Genomic DNA, 18,628 nt, shown 5'->3' with positions numbered 1-18,628 from the left:
TTCACCATGCTGGTCAGGCTGGTCTCGAACTCCCGACCTCAAGTGATGGTCAGGCTGGTTTCAAATTCCCAACCTCAAGTGATCCGCCCGCCTCAGCCTCCCAAAGTGCTGGGATTACAGGCGTGAGCCACTGCATCTGGCCCATGGCTTCTTAGTCTATGGGTTGCAGCCGTGACTGGCCATCTGCACTTAGGTAAGCTCAGGGTTCCCTGAGTTAAAATCAAAGTGCCCCATGCCTTCCAGTTGTCCCCCAAGAGCCTCGCTGTGTCTCTCTGCTTCTCAGCCACACCTTGCAAGAGTCATCTGCCCTTGATCCTCCGTTCTCACCTCCCACTCCTTCCCTGATTCGGGGCCTGCCGGCTTCCATCCCTGTCAGGCTCCTGAAACTCCTCTGACCAAGATCATCAGTGACCTCTTTACCTCTCACTGTCCCCTCTGACTTGTCATCTTGGCAGCCTTTGTCACAGCTGGCCTTTTCCTTTCCTTCCCCAACCCTGAGGGGCAATGCCTGCTTCCCTGAGCCTAAGCCTCACATCCTTGGGACCCTGCCTCCCAGCCGATCCCTCGTAGCCTCTTACCCGTCACTGTGCCTGAGCCCTTCACCTTCATGAAGAGCTCATAGTTACCATATTCTCACTCTGTGCCCTGCGTATAAATGAATTCGCTCATTTAGTCCTTACAGCAACCCTACATGGTAAGGACTGCATTTTTGTTTTGTTTTGCTTCTTTGAGACAGGGTCTTGCTCTATCAGTCAGTCTGGAGTACAGTGGCGTGATCACCACTCACTGTAGCCGCTGCCTCCCAGGCTCAGGTGATCCTCCTACCTTAGCCTCCCAAGTAACTGGGACTCCAGGTGTGTGCCACCACACCTGGCTAATTTTATTTATTTATTTTAGAGATGGGGTTTGACATGTTGCCCTAGCTGGTCTTGAACTCCAGGACTGAAGCAGTCAGCCCACCTCAGGCTCCCAAAGTGCTGGGATTACCAGCATAAGCTACCATGCCCAGCAGGACTGCTTTTTTTTTTTTTTTGAGATGGAGAGGAGTCTCACTCTGTCACCAGGCTGGAGTGCAGTGGTGTGATCTCAGCTCACTGCAAACTCCGCTTCCCAGGTTCAAGCAATTCTCCTGCCTTAGCCTCCCGAGTAGCTGGACTACAGGCATGCGCCACCACGCCCAGCTAATTTTTGTATTTTTAGTAGAGACGGGTTTCACCATGTTGGCCAAGGTGGTCTCGATCTCTTGACCTCGTGATCCACCTGCCTCGGCCTCCCAAAGTGCTGGATTACAGGCGTGAGCCACCATGCCTGGCCAGGATTGCTTTTTATTCCCATTTTATGGATGTGGAAACTGAGGCACAGGGAGATAAACAGACATGCTTAAGGTCACCCAGCTAATAAGTGACAAGGTTAGGGTTAGACCTCAGGCGATCTGGCCCCAGAGTACACTGCCTCCAGATTCATCTGTTAATCTGGTCTAATCGATAGTCAGTGAGCACTTTCTGGGGGCTGGGCCCTGGCTGGGGGTCTCAGCCCTACTCTCGAGCCTGGCAGGTTTAGGGAGAGAGTCTGAGGTGGCTACAACAGAAGCAAAAAGCATTTGCAGGAACTAAGGTACACATGATTCACAACTGAAAATGAGTAATGATCTCTCCTGACTGGGGCTGCACAGATCACAGGGTTTAATGTCACCTACCTGACATTTTACAGCTCAACATCTGTTACACAAAGTTATAATCTGCAACTGGGAAAAGTGTATTCATTTTATTTTTTGAATATATAATTACTCACGATTTTAAAAATCAAAATATAGGCTGGGCACAGTGGCTCACGCCTGTAATCTCAACACTTTGGGAGGCCAAGGCAGGCAGATCACTTAAGGTCAGGAGTTCAAGACCAGCCTGGGCAACATGGCGAACCCCCCCATCTCTACTAAAAATGCAGAAATTAGCCAAGCATGGTGGCAGGTGCCTGTAATCCCGGCTACTCAGGAGGCTAAGGCAGGAGAATCCCTTGAGCCTGGGAGGCAGAGATTCCAGTGAGCTGAGATCGCGCCACTGCACTCCAGCCTGGGTGGCAGAGGGTGACTCTGTATCAAAAAAAAAAAAAAAATCAAAATATAGCCAGGTGCTGTGGCTCACACCAGTAATTCCAGCACTTTAGGAGGCCAAGGCAGGAGGATTGCTTGAGGCCAGGAGTTCAAGACCAGCCTGGACAATACAGAAAGACCCCATTGCTACAAAAAAATATCAAAAAATTAGCTGGATGTGGAGGTGTGCACCTGTAGTCCCAGCTCCTCTGGAGGCTGACTGAGCTGGGAGGATCCTTTGAGCCCAGAAGGTCAAGGCTGCAGTGAGCCATGATTGTGCCACTGCACTCCAGCCTGGGCAACAGAGCACAAGACTTTGTCTCAAAAAAATGTATATCAAAATATAGCAAGGCTTGAAGTGAGAAGTCTTACTCCTGCTCTTTTCCAATCCACTCTTCCCCACATCTACTATGGTAAAGCCCTTTCATTAGTTTCTTTTGTATCCTTCCATCATTTTTTAAATGAAAATACAAACAGGTATTCTTGTTTTTCTCATTTTGTACATAATAGGTATAACATCACTGGTCTGCATTATTTAACAACATATTCTGGAGATATAGGAAGCTTCCTCATTCTTTTTTACAGGTGTCCAATATTCCACACTATGTGTATATTATGGTTTATTTGCTATTCTTCATTGATGAACACTGGCTTTATTCCCAATGTTTTGCTGTACAACCCATGTTGCAGTCAGGGCTGTCATGGACAGTTGCACACATTGTGCACTGCACAAGGGTGTCATTTATACCACAGACATTTTACATTTATACATGTATTACTGCGGAGTTCCAGCAGATGGAGGGAAATGTGCTGAGGAAGGCTGTAGTATTTGGGCCTAAAGCAATGCTGGCTATAACAATTACTCTTGCTACACTTTGAGAGGCTGAGGCAGGTGGATCACCTGAGGTCAGGCGTTCGAGACCAGCCTGGCCAACATAGTGAAACCCCATCTCTACTAAAAATACAAAAAATTAGCAGGCATGGTGGCATGCGCCTGTAATCTGAGCTGCTTGGGAGGCTGAGGCAGGAGAATCACTTGAACCTGGGAGGTAGAGGTTGCAGTGAGCTGAGATTGCACCATTGCACTCCATCCTGGACAACAAAAGTGAAAGTCCATCTCAAAAAACAAACAAACAAAAACAATTACTCTTGTTATACAACATTCTGTAAATCATGTGCGGTTCATCTCAGAGGATAAACTTCCAGAAGTGGGATAGCTGGGTTAAAAGGTAAATGCATTTGTCATTTGGACAGACATTGCCCTCCATTTTTCTTTCTCATTAATATCATATGAGAGTGTGCCTGTCTCCCCACAGCCTCGCCACCAGACCGCACTGTCAAATCTTTGGATTTTTGCCAATCTGATAGGTGAAAAACGGTATTGCAGTGTAGTTTAAATTTTGAATTTTTTTTTTTTTTTTGAGACGGAGTCTTGCTCTGTTGCCTGAAGTGGAGTGCAGTGGTGTAATCTCAGCTCATTGCAACCTCTGCCTCACGGGTTGAAGCGATTCTCATGCCTAAGCCTCCCGTGTAGCTGGGATTACAGGCATGTGCCACCACACCCAGCTAATTTTTTGTATTTTTAGTAGAGACGGGGTTTCACCATGTTGCCCAGGCTGATCTCAAACTCCTGACCTCAAGTGATCCACCTGCCTTGGCCTCCCAAAGTCCAGATGCTTTTTCTGCATTTCCATTCATATGAAAATCTGCATTAAAAAAATGTAGCATTGTGGCTGGGCTCAGTGGCTCACGCCTGTAATCCCAGCACTCTGGGAGGCCGAGGCGGGCAGATCACTTGAGGTCAGGAGTTTGAGACCAGCCTGGCCAACATGGTGAAACCCGTTCCTACTACAAAATACAAAAATTACTTGGGCATGGTGGCATGCGCCTGTAATCCCAGCTACTCGGGAGGCTGAGGCAGAGAATTGCTTGAACCTGGGAGGTGGAGGTTGCAGTGAGCCGAGATTGTGCCACTGCCCTCCTGCCTGGGCAACAGAACAAGACTCCGTCTCAAAAGAAAAAAAAAATAAGTAGCATTGTTCTATAATTTCCCAAGTTCTTCATGGTTGCCAGAGTTCTTGACAGTTTAAAAATCACATCTTCATTGATGAAGTACTTTGTAGATTTCAAAACATCTACTATAGCTTGGAAGGCCCTTTCTGGTGTTTGAAATCACATTTTATTTATTTATTTAAATGTTTAATTATATTAACAGAGATGAGGTCTCCCTATGTTGCCCAGGCTGGTCTTGAACTGCTGGGTCAAGGGATCCTCCTGCCTCAGCCTCCCAAAGCGCTGGGATTACAGGAATGAGTCACCTCACCCAACAGAAACCACATTTTGGTTACTGATTTATTCCTAGTCAGTAAACAGTCTTGAGGTTATCTTCATTGTTTTCCTATCTGCAAATTTTATTTGTCTCTTAATTAAAACACTTCCTTTTTAAAGTGTCTTTATTGAAATAGAATGTACATACCATAAAATCCACCCATTTAAAATGTACAGTTCAGTGGTTTATAGCATGTTCACAGAATTATGAAGCCATCCCTGCAATCTAATTTTAGAACATTTTAATCATCCTTTGAAAACGAACCCCATACCCGTTAGCAGTCATTTACCACTTACCCCACCCCAGCCCCCGGTAACCACTGATCTTTCTGCCTCTATAGATTTGCCTATTCTGAACACTGCATATAAATGGTATCATAGAATATATATGGTCTTGGCCAGACACGGTGGCTCACGCCTGTAATCCCAGTACTTTGGGAGGTCCAAGAGAGTGGATTGCTTGAGCCCAGGTGTTTGAGAAGAGCCTGGGCAACATGGCGAAACCCCGTCTCTACTAAAAATACAAAAAATTAGCTGAGTGTGGTGGCACATGCCTGTAGTCCTAGCTCCTTGCGAGGCTGAGGTGGGAGGACCGAGAAGTTGAGGTTGCAGTGAGTCCTGAACACACCACTGCACTCCACTCCAGCCTGAGCAACAGAGTGAGACCCTGCCTCAAAAAAAAAAAAAAAAAAAAATGCATGTTTGTATGCGTGCGCGCGTGTGTGTGTATGTGTGTGTGGCCTTAAAAGACGTTCCTTTTAACAAACCACAATGTCATCATCACTCCTAACCAAAAATAAAACAGTACAAATAAAAAAGTAGTCACAGTCCTTTAAATCATCAAATATCTAGTGAGTGTGCAGATTTCCAAATCTCATAACTTTCATGTAACTATCAGGATTTTTTGTAGCTTTAAATCAGAATCCAAACAAGGGCCACCCATTGCAATTGGCTGATACTTTCTAAAATCATCTTTCATCTCTTGCTTCTCCCCTATTATCTTTTCTTTTTCCTTGCAATTTATCTCCTGGAGATCCAGTCCTGCAGATCTTTACTGTCCAACAGAAATACATTATGAGCAGTATGTGTATTTTGAAATTTTCTTCCTTTTTTTGAGACAATGTCTCACTCTGTTGTCTAGGCTGGAGTGCAGTGGGGCGATCTCAGCTCACTGTAACCTCCACCTGTCAGGTTCAAGTGATTCTCCTGCCTCAGCCTCCTGAGTAGCTGGGATTACAGGCATGTGCCACCACACCTGGCTAATTTTTGTATTTTTAGTAGAGACAAGGTTTCGCCATGTTGGCCAGGGTAGTCTCAAACTCCTGGCCTAAAGTGATCTGCCCTCCTCAGCCTCCAAAAGTGCTGGGATTACAGGCGTGAGTCACCATAATTTTAAATTTTCTAATAGCCATGTTTTTTAAAAAGTAAAAAGAGGACCAGGCATGGTGGCTTGGGCCTATAATCCCAGCATTTGGGAGGCCAAAGCAGGAGGATCACTTGAGGCCAGGAGTTTGAGCCAGCCTGGGTAACATAGCAAAACCCTGTCTCTATAAAAACTTTAAAAAATAACCAGGTGTAGTAGTACATATCTGTAGTCCCAGTTACTGGGGAGGCTGAGGCAAGAGGATCTCTTGAACCTCGGAGGTTAATGCTGCAGTGAGCCATGTTCATGGCACTGTACTTCAACCTGGGCAACAGAGCAAGACCCTGTTAAAAAAAAAAGTAAGATGAAACACTACACATAATCTAGTACACTCAGGATATTATTTCAACATGGAATCAATCCTGTTTATTTATTTACAAAGACGGGGTCTTGCCATGTTGCCCAGGCTGGTCTTAAACTCCTGTGCTCAAGCAATCCACCCTCCTCAGCCAGCCAAGGTGCTGGGATTACAGGCAAGAGCCACCGTGCCTGGCCATAATCAATCTAAAAAATGATTAGCTTGACATTTTTCATTCTTTTTTCACACTAAGTCTATCAATGGATAGCGCTGTCCTAGTTGTAGAGTTTCCCATAGTCTGGACCTGACCGATGCATCTTTGTGGTGTCATTTCATGTGTTCCTGTGTCCCCTGGGTTTCCTCCAAAGTGGGACTTAGCCGAAGTTTGAGCAGATTCAGATTTGGGTGTAAGGAGTTTTTTAGCCAGAACCTTCCTATGTGGGGCTGCTGCGTACCTCCACCAGGAGGCACCTCCTTTCCAGATGCCAGCAGCTGTTTCTGCTCAACACTCAGACACATTCATTCATTAGAGATTGCAAAATGGCGATAGTCTCATTTCTTTTTTTTTTTTTTTTTTGTGATGGACAGAGTCTCGTTCTGTCACCCAGGCTGGAGTGCAGTGGCATGCTCTTGGCTCACTGCAACCTCCACCCCCCAAGTTTAAGTGATTGTCCTGCCTCAGCCTCCCAAATAGCTGGGATTACAGGCACCCACCATCACCCTGGCTAATTTTTGTATTTTTACTAGAGATAGGGTTTCACCATGTTGGCCAGGCTGGTCTTGAACTCCTGGCCTCAAGTGATCCATCTGCCTCAGCCTCCCAAAGTGCTGGGATTATAGGCATGAGTCACGGCGCCCAGCCTCTTAGTTTTCATGATGCTTCCTTCACTTGACAAATGAGTATGAGTGCCTACTGTGTGTCAGGCACTGCCCTAGTCTTGAAGGTACAGCAGTGAATAAAACAGAGAGCCCACTGTGGGGGCCGATAGTCCAGTGGGAAGGGGCAGATGCAAATAACGAAATACACAAAGTAATTGCAGGTTATAATCTGTGGTCTGAAGGGCGTCGGAGTGAGCAGGGTGTGGTAAGCCCTATAAACTGGCTGGTGGAGGAAGGCCTTCTGCAGGAGGGGACAGCAAAGCTGAGAGTTGAAAGGTACCATATGAATCAGCGAGGCTGTGGTGTCCCAGGCAAAGGGGACAGTAAATGGAAAGGCTGAAAGATGGGAACAAGAGGGACAGAGAGCACCCTGGGCAACATGGTGAAACCCTGTCCCTACAAAAAATACAAAAATTAGCCAGGCGTGGTGGCCTATGCCTGAAGTCCCAGCTACTTGGGAGGCTGAGGCAAGAGAATCACTTGAACCCAGGACGGGGAGGTTGCTGTGAGCCAAGATCACGCCATTGCACTCCAGCCTGGGTGACAAGAGCGAAATTCTGTCTCAAAAAAAAAAGAAATAAAAATACAAAAATTAGCTAGGCATGGTGGTACACGCCTGTATTCCCAGCTACTCGGGAGGCTGAGGCAGGAGAATCGCTTGAATCCGGGAGGCGGAGGTTGCAGTGAGCTGAGATTGCACCACTGCACTCCAGCATGAGCAACAGAGTGAGACTCTCTCAAAAATAAAATAAAAAAATAAAATATAAAATAAAATACTAGCCAGGCACGATGACTCATGCCTGTAATCTCGGCACTTTGGGAGGCTGAGGTGGGAGGATCGCTTGAGCCCAGGAGTTCAAGACCAGCCTAGAAAACATAATGAGACTTTGTCTCTACAAAAAAACTGTTTAAAAAATTAGCTGGGTATGGTGGTGCATGCCTGTGGTCCCAACTTGGAAGGCTAAGACGGGAGGATCACTTGAGCCCAGGAGGTCGAGGCTATGGCAAGCCATGATCACTCCATTATTCTCCAGCCTAGGTAGTAGAGATAGACTTTGTCTCAAAAAATTAATAATAAAGTAAAACAACTAAAAGACTGTAAGTAGACTGTAACACAAACAAAGGATAAATGTCGGAGGGAATGGATACCCCATTAACCCTGATGTGAGTACGTATTGCATGCCTATATCAAAATAGTTCATCTACCCCATAAATATATACAACTACTATGTACCCACAAAAATGAAAAATAAAAAGGCCTGGCTCATGCCTGTAATCCCAACACTTTGGGAGGCCAAGGTGGGCAGATCACTTGAGATCAGGAATTCAAGACCAGCCTGGCCAACATGGCGAAACCCCATCTCTACCAAAAATACAAAAATTAGCTTGGCATGGTAGCACATGCCCGTAATCTCAGCTACTCAGAAGACTGAGGCAGGAGAACTGCTTGAACCCTGGAGGCAGAGGTTTCAGTGAGCCAAGATCACGCCACTGCACTCCAGCCTGGGTGACAGAGCAAGACTCTGTCTCAAAAAATAAAAATAAAAATAATTTTTTTTTTTTAAATAGGCCAGGTGTGGTGGCTTGCGCCTGTAATCCCAGCACTTTGGGAGGCCCAGACGGGCAGATCACCTGACGTCAGGAGTTCGAGGCCAGCCTGGCCAACATGGCAAAACCCTGTCTCTACTAAAAATACAGAATTAGCCAGTGTGGTGGCACACGCCTGTAGTCCCAGCTACTCAGGAGGCTGAGACAGGAGAATCACTTGAACCCAGGAGGTGGAGGCTGCAGTGAGCCAAGATCATGCCACTGCACTCTAGCCTGGGCAAGACAGAGCAAGACTCTGTCTCAATAAGTAAGTAAGTAAATAAATAAATAAATAAATAAAGGGATGGGCAATGAATGATGACAAAGAGAGATCAGCAAATCACAAGAGCAGAGTCTAGGAGTGAATGGAGGTGATAGTGTCCCAGGCCCCTGTGGAGAAGTGGGCTTCTTTTTTTTTTTTTTTTGAGACAGGGTCTTGCTCTTATTGCCCAGGCTAGGTGCAATGGCACAATCTTGGCTCACTGCAACATCCGCCTCCCAGGTTCACGCCATTCTCCTGCCTCAGCCTCCCAAGTAGCTGGGATTACCGGCATGCACCACCATGCCTAACTAATTTTTGTATTTTTAGTAGAGACGGGGTTTCACCATGTTGTCCAGGCTGGTCTCAAACTCCTGACCTCAGGTGATCCACCCGCCTCGGCCTCCCAAAGACCTGGGATTACAGGCATGAGCCACCACGCCTGGCCAGAGGTGGATTTCTGAGACAGTGTCACACTGCTCATGATAGAGGGGAGGCAGGCAGACGAGGTGAAGGCAGGTGAGGGGTTCCGGTGTGATTATGTCTCCATGCTCTGTGGTTTCTAGAGCCCTTCATGATTTGCAAAGCATGTTACTCATTTAGAAAGCATTTTGCAAAGTTCTGGGGTTTTTACAAAGCACTTTTGAGAGCCAGAAAATTTTGCTTCTGTTCATACCCCAGAGCAACATTTCTCACACTGCATATTGCTACCCATCTGTAGGTAATGAAATTAATTTAGCAATGCATAACTCGTGACCAGCATCTTTAGAAATAAAATAGAACACTGCAGAGTGTGCTACACAGCAAAGGTCAGAATTGTGTCATGAAACTTTTTTTTTTTTTTTGAGTCACATTGTAAAATGTATTCTTACGGTGAGTGCGGTCAAGAACATTTTATGCTGCTCTGGAGAACCTCCTGCAAAAATGCATGGGCAATCAGCACAAGAATGTTCAAGAAAAGTGTTGTCTGTAAAAAAATCTTGGGTGAACTTGGTGATTTATGCTTGTAATCTCAACACTTTGGGAGGTGGAGGAGGGCAAATCACCTGAGTTCAGGAGTTTGGGACAAGCCTGGGCAACATGGCAAAACCCCATCCACAAAAAAATACAAAAATTCACCAGGCGCAGTGGCATGCACCTGTAGTCCTAGCTACTCAGGAGGCTGAAGCACGAGACTCATTTGACCCTGGGAGGTGGAGGCTGCAATGAGCTGAGATCGCGCCACTGCACCACTCCAGCCTGGGTGAAAGAGTGAGACCCTGTCTCAGGGAAAAAAAAAAAAAAAAAAAAAAAAATCTGGAAGCAACCTACATTTCCATTAGCAGGATAACAGAAAAAGAGTGTTATGGCTGGGTGCAGTGGCTCACACCTGTCACCCCTGCACTTTGGGAGGCCGAGGTGGGTGGATCACCTGAGGACAGGAGTTCAAGACCAGCCTGGCCAACATGATGAAACCCTATCTCACTAAAAATACAAAAAATTAGCCAAGTGTGGTGGTGGGCACCTGTAATCCCACCTACTCAGGAGGCTGAGGCAGGAGAATCACTTGACCCTGGGAGGTGGAGGTTGCAGTGAGCTGAGATCACGCCACTGCACTCCAGCCTGGGCGACAAGAGCGAAACTCCGCCTCAAAAAAAAAAAAAAAGAAAAAAGAAAAAAAAGCAACTTTCAGCTGAGGTGGGAGGATCCCTTGAGCCCAGGAGTTTGAGACCAGGCTTGGCTACATAGGGAGATCTTATCTCTACAAAAAAAAATAAAATTAAAATTAGCCAGGTGTAGCGGTGTGTGCCTGTAGTCCCAGCTGCTCTGGAGGCTGGGTACTTGAGCCTGGGGGTGGGGATGGGGACGAGAGGGGATGTGTTGAGGCTGTGGTGAGCTGTGATTGCACCACTGCACTCCAGCCTGGGCGACACAGCGTGACCCTGTCTTAAAAAAAAAAAAAAAAGAATTGAGGCTCTCTAGGTCACCCCACTGACCTCCCTGCCCGCCCCCAGGCCATGGACAGCCAGAAGCAGTTCAGCGGTCCAGAAATCCAGTTCCTGCTTTCGTGCTCCGAAGCGGATGAGAACGAAATGATCAACTGCGAGGAGTTCGCCAACCGCTTCCAGGAGCCAGCACGTGACATCGGCTTCAATGTGGCGGTGCTGCTGACCAACCTGTCGGAGCATGTGCCGCATGACCCTCGCCTGCACAACTTCCTGGAGCTGGCCGAGAGCATTCTTGAGTACTTCCGTCCCTACCTGGGCCGCATCGAGATCATGGGCGCCTCGCGCCGCATCGAGCGCATCTACTTCGAGATCTCAGAGACCAACCGTGCCCAGTGGGAGATGCCCCAGGTCAGGGAACCCGCGCGCGTGCAAGCTCGCCTCCTGGGGCTTCGGGCATGCGGGTGCTCACTTCCTGCACCCTCAGACCCCACAGGGGGCTGTGCGTGCCTCGCATATCTGCCCTGCTCCAGCAAGCCCACGCCCACCCTTTTGTACACATTTTGCCCGGCTGCGCCCTTGCACATCCCTGGCTCGCCCTTGGCCACTTCTTGCGGACCTGGCCCACACAAGGATGCACACCCATTGGGCATGAAGCAGGGTCAGTGTGTCCTATGGCTGCTCACACGCCATGCTTTCCCCTTACACGCACACCCTGGGAGCTCTGGCAGGCCCTTATAGCCCTGATGCAGCCCTACCCACACTCACCTCCTCGACCCCGCATGGCGACACACCCCTTGCTCACCTTCCCAGCAGCTCCCGGTGTGCCGTCTCTTGGTCCTGGCCCGCTTATGCTCACTCTCGTACACGCTCGCCTTGGGGGCTCTGGGGTGCCCTGGCATGCTGACCCACCCTTCACCAGTCATCACGTGTGCCCCCAGATGCCTTCTGAAGTCCTAGCACATGATGTGTACCCCAACTTATTCTGGGCCCACACGTGGGTGCACACCTCTTGCACACACACCCTGAGGATGCCAATGAGCCCTCCCAGAATCCTGGCATGCTTCATTCACTGCCCACTTGCCCTCACTGTAGCCCTGGCACAACCATGCTCACCCGGGCCACGGTCTCAGGCTCACCCACAAGAGCCCTCAGACCTACTCTCTAATCTGACGTGCCCTATCTCAGCTCCTCCTATGCCCAGCCCACAAATGCTTGAATGCCCTTCACACACTCACTTGCCCCAAGGGTACGCTCACGTGGTCCCGGCGTGTTCCCAGCACAGCTGGCACACCTGGCTGACATATGGTTCCCCTCCCCATTCCCTCGCACTCCCCACACGGCCCTGACACACCCTCACCTCATTCTCTTGCACACACACTTGCTTGTTTCTCAGATGCCGCCAGGTACTTGCACACCCCTCCTTGTCTCACACTCATAGCCCAGGAGGCTTGCGCACCCGTCACCTCCTTCATGACTGGGCCCTTCATATGTCTCCTCAGGGGACACTAGCTCATGCACGCGGGCTCATGTCGCACACGGAGCCCCGTCCTCATGTTCTGGGAGCCAGTACACGAACTCTTGGCTCCCCTTCCCACATTCATGCCTGCCTCATGCACACTGCATAACTGCAGGCCCCTCTCACACTCATACTCCTCCTGTCCCCCCATAGAGTCCCAGGCCCTTGCACGCCTGCCCCGTGTGCCCACGTCCACCGTGCACACTGAGCCTCTCATGGTTGCACACTTCTGGCATCCTCCCATGCCGCCACACCCTCCTTACTCCTGATCCCTCCCTTGCCCCCAGTGTCTCCTCACATACTCCGAAGGAACCCTTGAGATCTTGCACACTGATCTATGCCCCTCGGGGCCCCACTGCATACACACCCCCATCTGGCACACTAGTGGTTGCAGCATCCTGGCACCCAGGATGTCCGCACATCCCTGCCTCTGCAGGAAGCCCCCGTTCACCACGGCCCTTCCCACTCACTCTTTGCACGTGCTGGGGGAGCTCTGCCTCCCCTCTTCCTCTGACCCTGCGTGCCCCCCACACAAACACTCTTTCCCTTAGTGCTATTCCTCCAAACACCCGCTTCCTTCTGCTCACCCCTTCCCATTCCACTTTCCCCTGCTTCTCAGGCATCCACGTATGCCCATGTGGCCTCGGAGCACCTGTGGGGCAGTATAATAATAGGGAACACTGTACGGCGTTGTTGCTGCTGTTGTTGTTTGAGACGGAGTTTTGCTGTTGTTGCCCAGGCTGGAGTGCAGTGGCACGATCTCAGCTCACTCAACCTCCACCTCCCGGGTTCAAGCGGTTTTCCTGTCTCAGCCTCCTGAGTAGCTGAGATTACAGCCATGTGCAACCACGCCCACCTAATTTTTATATTTTCAGTAGAGGCGGGGTTTTGCCATGTTGGCAAGGCTGGTCTTGAACTCCCGACCTCAGGTGATCCGCCCGCCTCGGCCTCCCAAAGTGTTGGGATTACAGGTGTGAGCCACCATGGCCTGCCCACTATACAGCATTTATCAGGCACCAGGTGCTGTTCTAATCATGCAGCATCTATTAACTCATTGAAGCCTCACACCAACCCTATAATGTAGGTCCTATTATGCCCATTTTACAGAGGGGAAAACCGAGGTCCAGAGAGTTAATTCAAAATCACCCAGCTACTCAGTGGCAGAATCAGGATTTGAACCCAGGCAGGCTGGCTGCAGAGCCTTTGCCTTTAAGCACTATGCTCCTCCTCTCAAGGAAGCTAAACACATCCATTCTGGAGCCAGCTCTCAGGGGGTTCGAATCCTGTATGTGCCACCTTGTCTGTGTCACCTGGGCATGTAACTTTCTGGGCCTCCCTGTCCTCATCTGTAAAATGGGAAGAAAACCCGCGAGCCCTAGGCTTGTTTGTGAGAATTAAGTGAGTTTTATGGAAACTGCTTGTATGGGGCCTGGCCTTATTGAAGCATTCACAGGAGTACCCGCAATGAGTGCTCTCTGAAGCTCTCTCTATAGGTTTGCTATTGATAACCAAAACAACAACGTGGCCAGGCGCTGTGGCTCCTGCCTGTAATCCCAGCACTTCAGGAGGCCAAGGCCAGAGGATTGCTTGAGGCCAGGAGTTGGACACCAGCCTGACCAACACAGCCAGACCCTGTCTCTGCAAAAAAAATTTTTTTTTTAGAAATTACCAGTCATGGTGGCTCATGCCTGTAATCCCAGCACTTTGGGAGGCTGAGGCGGGCAGATCACTTGAGGCCAGGAGTTCGAGACCAGCCTGGCCAACATGGCAAAACCCTGTCTCTAATGAAAATTCAAAAACTCAGCCCAGCATGGTGGCGGGCACCTGTAATCCCACCTACTCAGGAGGCCGAGGCATGGGGATCACATGAACCCTGGGGGCGAAGGTTGCAGTGAGCCGAGCCGAGAGAGCATCACTTCATTCCAGCCTGGGAAACAGAGCTAGATCCTTTTTTTTTTTTTTTTTTTTTTTCCAACAATGCATCAGACTTTCACTCTGTTGCCCAGGCCAGAGTGCAGTGGCACGATCACAGCTCATGGCAACCTCCGCCTCCCGGGTTCAAGTAATTCTCCTACCTCAGCCTCCCGAGTAACTTGGATTACAGGGGTGCGCCACCACGCCGGCTAATTTTTGCATTTTTAGTAGAGTCGGGGGTTTCACCATGTTGGCCAGGCTGGTCTCGAACTCCTGACCTCAAGTGATCTGCCCGCCTCGGTTTCCCAAAGTGCTATGATTACAGGCGGAGCCACCGCGCCGGGCCTGACCCCGTGTCAAAAACAAAACAAAATACCAACAATGCATTTAGAACAGCGCCTGCCGCGGTGACCCCTTGTAGCTGCCATTGCGCTGTCGCTGCTGTCCGAGCCCCCGCTGACGGCGCCCCTATCCTGTCTGCCGCCCCGCGCTTCAGGTGAAGGAGTCCAAGCGCCAGTTCATCTTCGACGTGGTGAACGAGGGCGGCGAGGCTGAGAAGATGGAGCTCTTCGTGAGTTTCTGCGAGGACACCATCTTCGAGATGCAGATCGCCGCGCAGATCTCGGAGCCCGAGGGCGAGCCGGAGACCGACGAGGACGAGGGCGCGGCGGAGGCGGGCGCGGAGGGCGCGGAGGAGGGCGCGGAAGGGCCCGAGGGCACAGCGGCCACGGCGGCAGCGGGGGCGACGGCGCGGGTGGTGGCGGCCGCAGGCCGGGCCCTGCGCGGCCTCAGCTACCGCAGCCTGCGGCGGCGCGTGCGGCGGCTGCGGCGGCTCACGGCCCGCGAGGCGGCCACCGCGGTGGCGGCGCTGCTCTGGGCAGCAGTGACGCGCGCTGGGGCCGCTGGCGCGGGGGCGGCAGCGGGCGCGCTGAGCCTGCTCTGGGGCTCGCTGTTCGGCGGCGGCCTGGTGGAGGGCGCCAAGAAGGTGACGGTGACCGAGCTCCTGGCGGGCATGCCCGACCCCACCAGCGACGAGGTGCACGGCGAGCAGCCGGCCGGGCCGGGCGGAGACGCAGACGGCGAGGGTGCCAGCGAGGGCGCAGGAGACGCCGCGGAGGGCGCTGGAGACGAGGAGGAGGCGGTGCACGAGGCCGGGCCGGGCGGCGCCGACGGGGCGGTGGCCGTGACCGATGGGGGCCCCTTCCGGCCTGAAGGGGCTGGCGGTCTCGGGGACATGGGGGACACGACGCCTGCGGAACCGCCCACGCCCGAGGGCTCTCCCATCCTCAAGAGGAAGTTGGGGGTGAGAGAGCAGGCGGGGACTTTGGGATTTTGGAAAGATGGGGGATTGGAGGGAGGAAGAGAGCCCGGCTGGGTGGAGACACACACAGAGGAGAGAACTGGCTAGGGGGATATAGGCACACGCAGGGCGCACGCACCCACGGAGGACGCACACGTGGAGGACGCACACGGAGACAGAGCGGGCGCCAGTCAAGAGAGACGCTCAGAGACAGAGGAATACACAGAGGCACAGAGAAAGCGGCTCAGAGATGGAGACCTGGAGAAAGGGCCGGGGAGAGAGAGTGCAGGGCCCGGCAGAGTGCAGGGCCAGGGAGAGGTAGAGAAAATGATACCTGGAGAGCCAGAGAGAGTAAGAAACCCAGAGACCAAATTAGAGGGCAAGAAAGACCAAAACTAAGCCGGGCGCGGTGGCTCACACCTGTGATCCCAGCACTTTGGGAGACTGAGGCGGGCCGATCACCTGAGGTCAGGAGTTTGAGACCATCCTGGCCACCGTGGTGGAACCCCGTCTCTACTAAAAATACAAAAATTAGCCGGGCATGGTGGTGTGCGCCTGTAATCCCAGCTACTCGGGAGGCCGAGGCAGGAGAATCGCTTGAACCCGGGAGGCGGAGGTTGCAGTGAGCCAAGATGGTGCCACTGCACTCCAGCCTGGGTGACAGAGTGAGACTACGTCTCAAAAAAAAAAAGGAAAGGAAAAGAAAGACCAAGACAAAAAAAGTCCCGAGACAGAGTCAGGGCCACTAGGAAAAGACCCTTGGAGATACTCGTTGTGGGAATGAAGTACACCATGGAGGAAGGGACCCCAAACACCTTCAGACCCTTGGTGCTGGGAATGCCACGGGAATGCGGAGGTCAAGGTGGTGGGAAGCCCTGGGGACAAGCAGAGCTGTACTTGGAGTCAGCCCGACCCTGCGCAGTGCTTTGGGCAAAGGGCTTCACCTCGATGAGCCTCAGTTTCCCCTCTGTAAAATGGGAATCATCATCTGCCTCTTTCTGGTGGGAGGAAGTGTAAAACTTGGAAATAAGACAGAAAGGAGATGAGAGGAGCAGGCAGGCAGCCCTGGGAAGCGCTTAGGGTGGGGACTCAGCCCTGATGCTTGCCCTGCCCCTAGGTGGATGGAGTGGAGGAGGAGCTTCCACCAGAGCCAGAGCCGGAACCAGAGCTGGAGCCGGAGAAAGCCGAGTAAGTGGCCTTGGGGCTGAAGGGCCTAACCCCTATCACTGCCTCCCTCCTAGACTAGGAGCCTCCAGAGGTCAGGCCCCGAGGCTGTCCTGGCCACCCTGTGTCCTCGGCATCACCCAGCCCAGACTCAAGCACAGAGGAGGGGCTCTGAGTAAAAGAATCAAGAAATAAATGCTCCAACCTGGGCAACATAAAAAAAATTTAAAATTAACCAAGCGTGGTGGTGTGTGGGGAGGCTGAGGTGGGAGGATCACTTGACCCCCGGAGGCGGAGCTGCAGTGAGCCCTGATCACGGCATTCCCCTCCAGCCTGGGTGACAGAGCAAGACCCTGTCTCAAAAAAAAAAAAAAAAAAAAAGGACGGAGAGATAGAAAAATGAAAACTCCCATCTAACCGCCAGGCCTTCGCATGTGCCTTCCCTCTGCCTGGAACACAGGCCCCCCTGCCTACTCTGAGTCTTTCTCATCCTTTCCAATTCTCCAGGACACCTGACCCCCTCCTAAGTTGAGGAGGTGTCTCTTCCAGATTCCCACAACCCCCTGAGCTTCCTGCATCCCAGCCCCAACCACTCTGGGCTGTCACTGCCTGGTGTCACTGTCACTGCCTGTCTCCCACATTGGACTGGAGCCTCATAAGGGCAAGTCCTGATTATCTCATCATCCCATGTACCCAGTACCATCCAAACCTGGGCCAGGCACAGGGCGGGCCCTTGGTGAATGGTTTTGAATGAATGAACTCATGCATTGCCTGCCCAGGCACCTCCTGACCTCTGTGTCTGTCCTGCCCTGCAGTGCCGAGAATGGGGAGAAGGAAGAAATTCCTGAGCCCCCACCAGAGCCCCCCAAGAAGCAAGCACCTCCCTCACCCCCTCCAAAGAAGGAAGAAGCTGGGGGCGAATTCTGGGGAGAACTGGAGGTGCAGAGGGTGAAGTTCCTGGTGAGGATCCAGCCAGGTCACCTGAACCTTCTTCTCCCCGGGAGCCCCACCTCTGGTGCCCATCTCTCCTGCTCACTCTGTTCTTGAGTTCATCTGTTCAAGCTCATCTCCAAGAAGAACCCTAGCTGGGGAGACGGCAGAGGCATCCCCAGACCTGGGGACAGGGTAGCATTTTCAGATGGCCCTCACTTGGTTCCTTGTCCCTTCCCTGCTCACAATCCTCCATACCTCTGTTCATCGGGGCCACCCACCCACACTTCCACCTCCATCCTCTGTCCAGACCTACATTCAATGAGGCGACCGCTCTGGCGTTCCCACTGTGGCCTGTTCTTGGCTGTCAGCCCCTAGAGTCTCAGTCCCTCCACCACTCCCAGTGCTGCTGTGGAGGTCTGAGCTCTCCCAGTTCTTGGGGAAGCGCTTATCTCATCCAGGCCAGGAAGAAGGGTGGGTGTTGGGAGGCAGGTCCCAGGGTTCCCTCCATCCTGTCTCCTCTCCAGGCCTGGCCTCATAGGAGGGGGTGAGGGAGGCTGGGCACGGTGGCTCAAACCTGTAATCCCAGCACCTCGGGAGGCCGAGGCAGGCGGATCGCCTGAGGTCAGGAGTTCAAGGCCAGACTGGCCAACATGGTGAAACCCCATCTCTACTAAAAATACAAAAAAAAAAAAAAAAAATTAGCCGGGCATAGTGGTGCATGCCTGCAATTCCAGCTGCTCAGGAGGCTGAGGCATGAGAATCGCTTGAACCCAAGAGGCAGAAGTTTCAGTGAGCCGAGATCGTGCCACTGCACTCCAGCCTGGGTGACAGAGCAAGACTCTTCCTCAAAAAAAGTGGCAATGGGGGGCAGGGGGTCAGTAAGGAAATCATGTGGAACGAAGATGGTTCTGTCAGAATTTGGGAAGAATGAGGGATGGAGGGAAAGGCGGAGAGAAAGGGAGAGATGGAAGATGTTCCTGGCCATGCGAGGGGGCTCATGCCTGTAATTC

General features: G+C 51.5%; 1 protein-coding gene across 1 annotated transcript in view; it reads left to right on the top strand.

Moving 5' to 3' along the window:
* RYR1 (ryanodine receptor 1) overlaps positions 1–18,628 on the top strand; it is a 159,845-nt gene that overhangs the window by 118,202 nt on the left and 23,015 nt on the right. Inside the window, exons 89-92 of the mRNA XM_058426182.1 lie at positions 10,858–11,199; positions 14,718–15,524; positions 16,639–16,709; positions 17,501–17,645. Of these exons, the coding sequence (XP_058282165.1) occupies positions 10,858–11,199; positions 14,718–15,524; positions 16,639–16,709; positions 17,501–17,645 (1,365 nt within the window). The remainder of the gene's footprint in view (positions 1–10,857; positions 11,200–14,717; positions 15,525–16,638; positions 16,710–17,500; positions 17,646–18,628) is intronic.

Source organism: Hylobates moloch, unplaced genomic scaffold (assembly GCF_009828535.3).
Source record: "Hylobates moloch isolate HMO894 unplaced genomic scaffold, HMol_V3 SCAFFOLD_13, whole genome shotgun sequence".
Classification (NCBI taxonomy): Eukaryota; Metazoa; Chordata; class Mammalia; order Primates; family Hylobatidae; genus Hylobates; species Hylobates moloch.
This window is presented reverse-complemented; position numbering and strand designations above follow the sequence as displayed.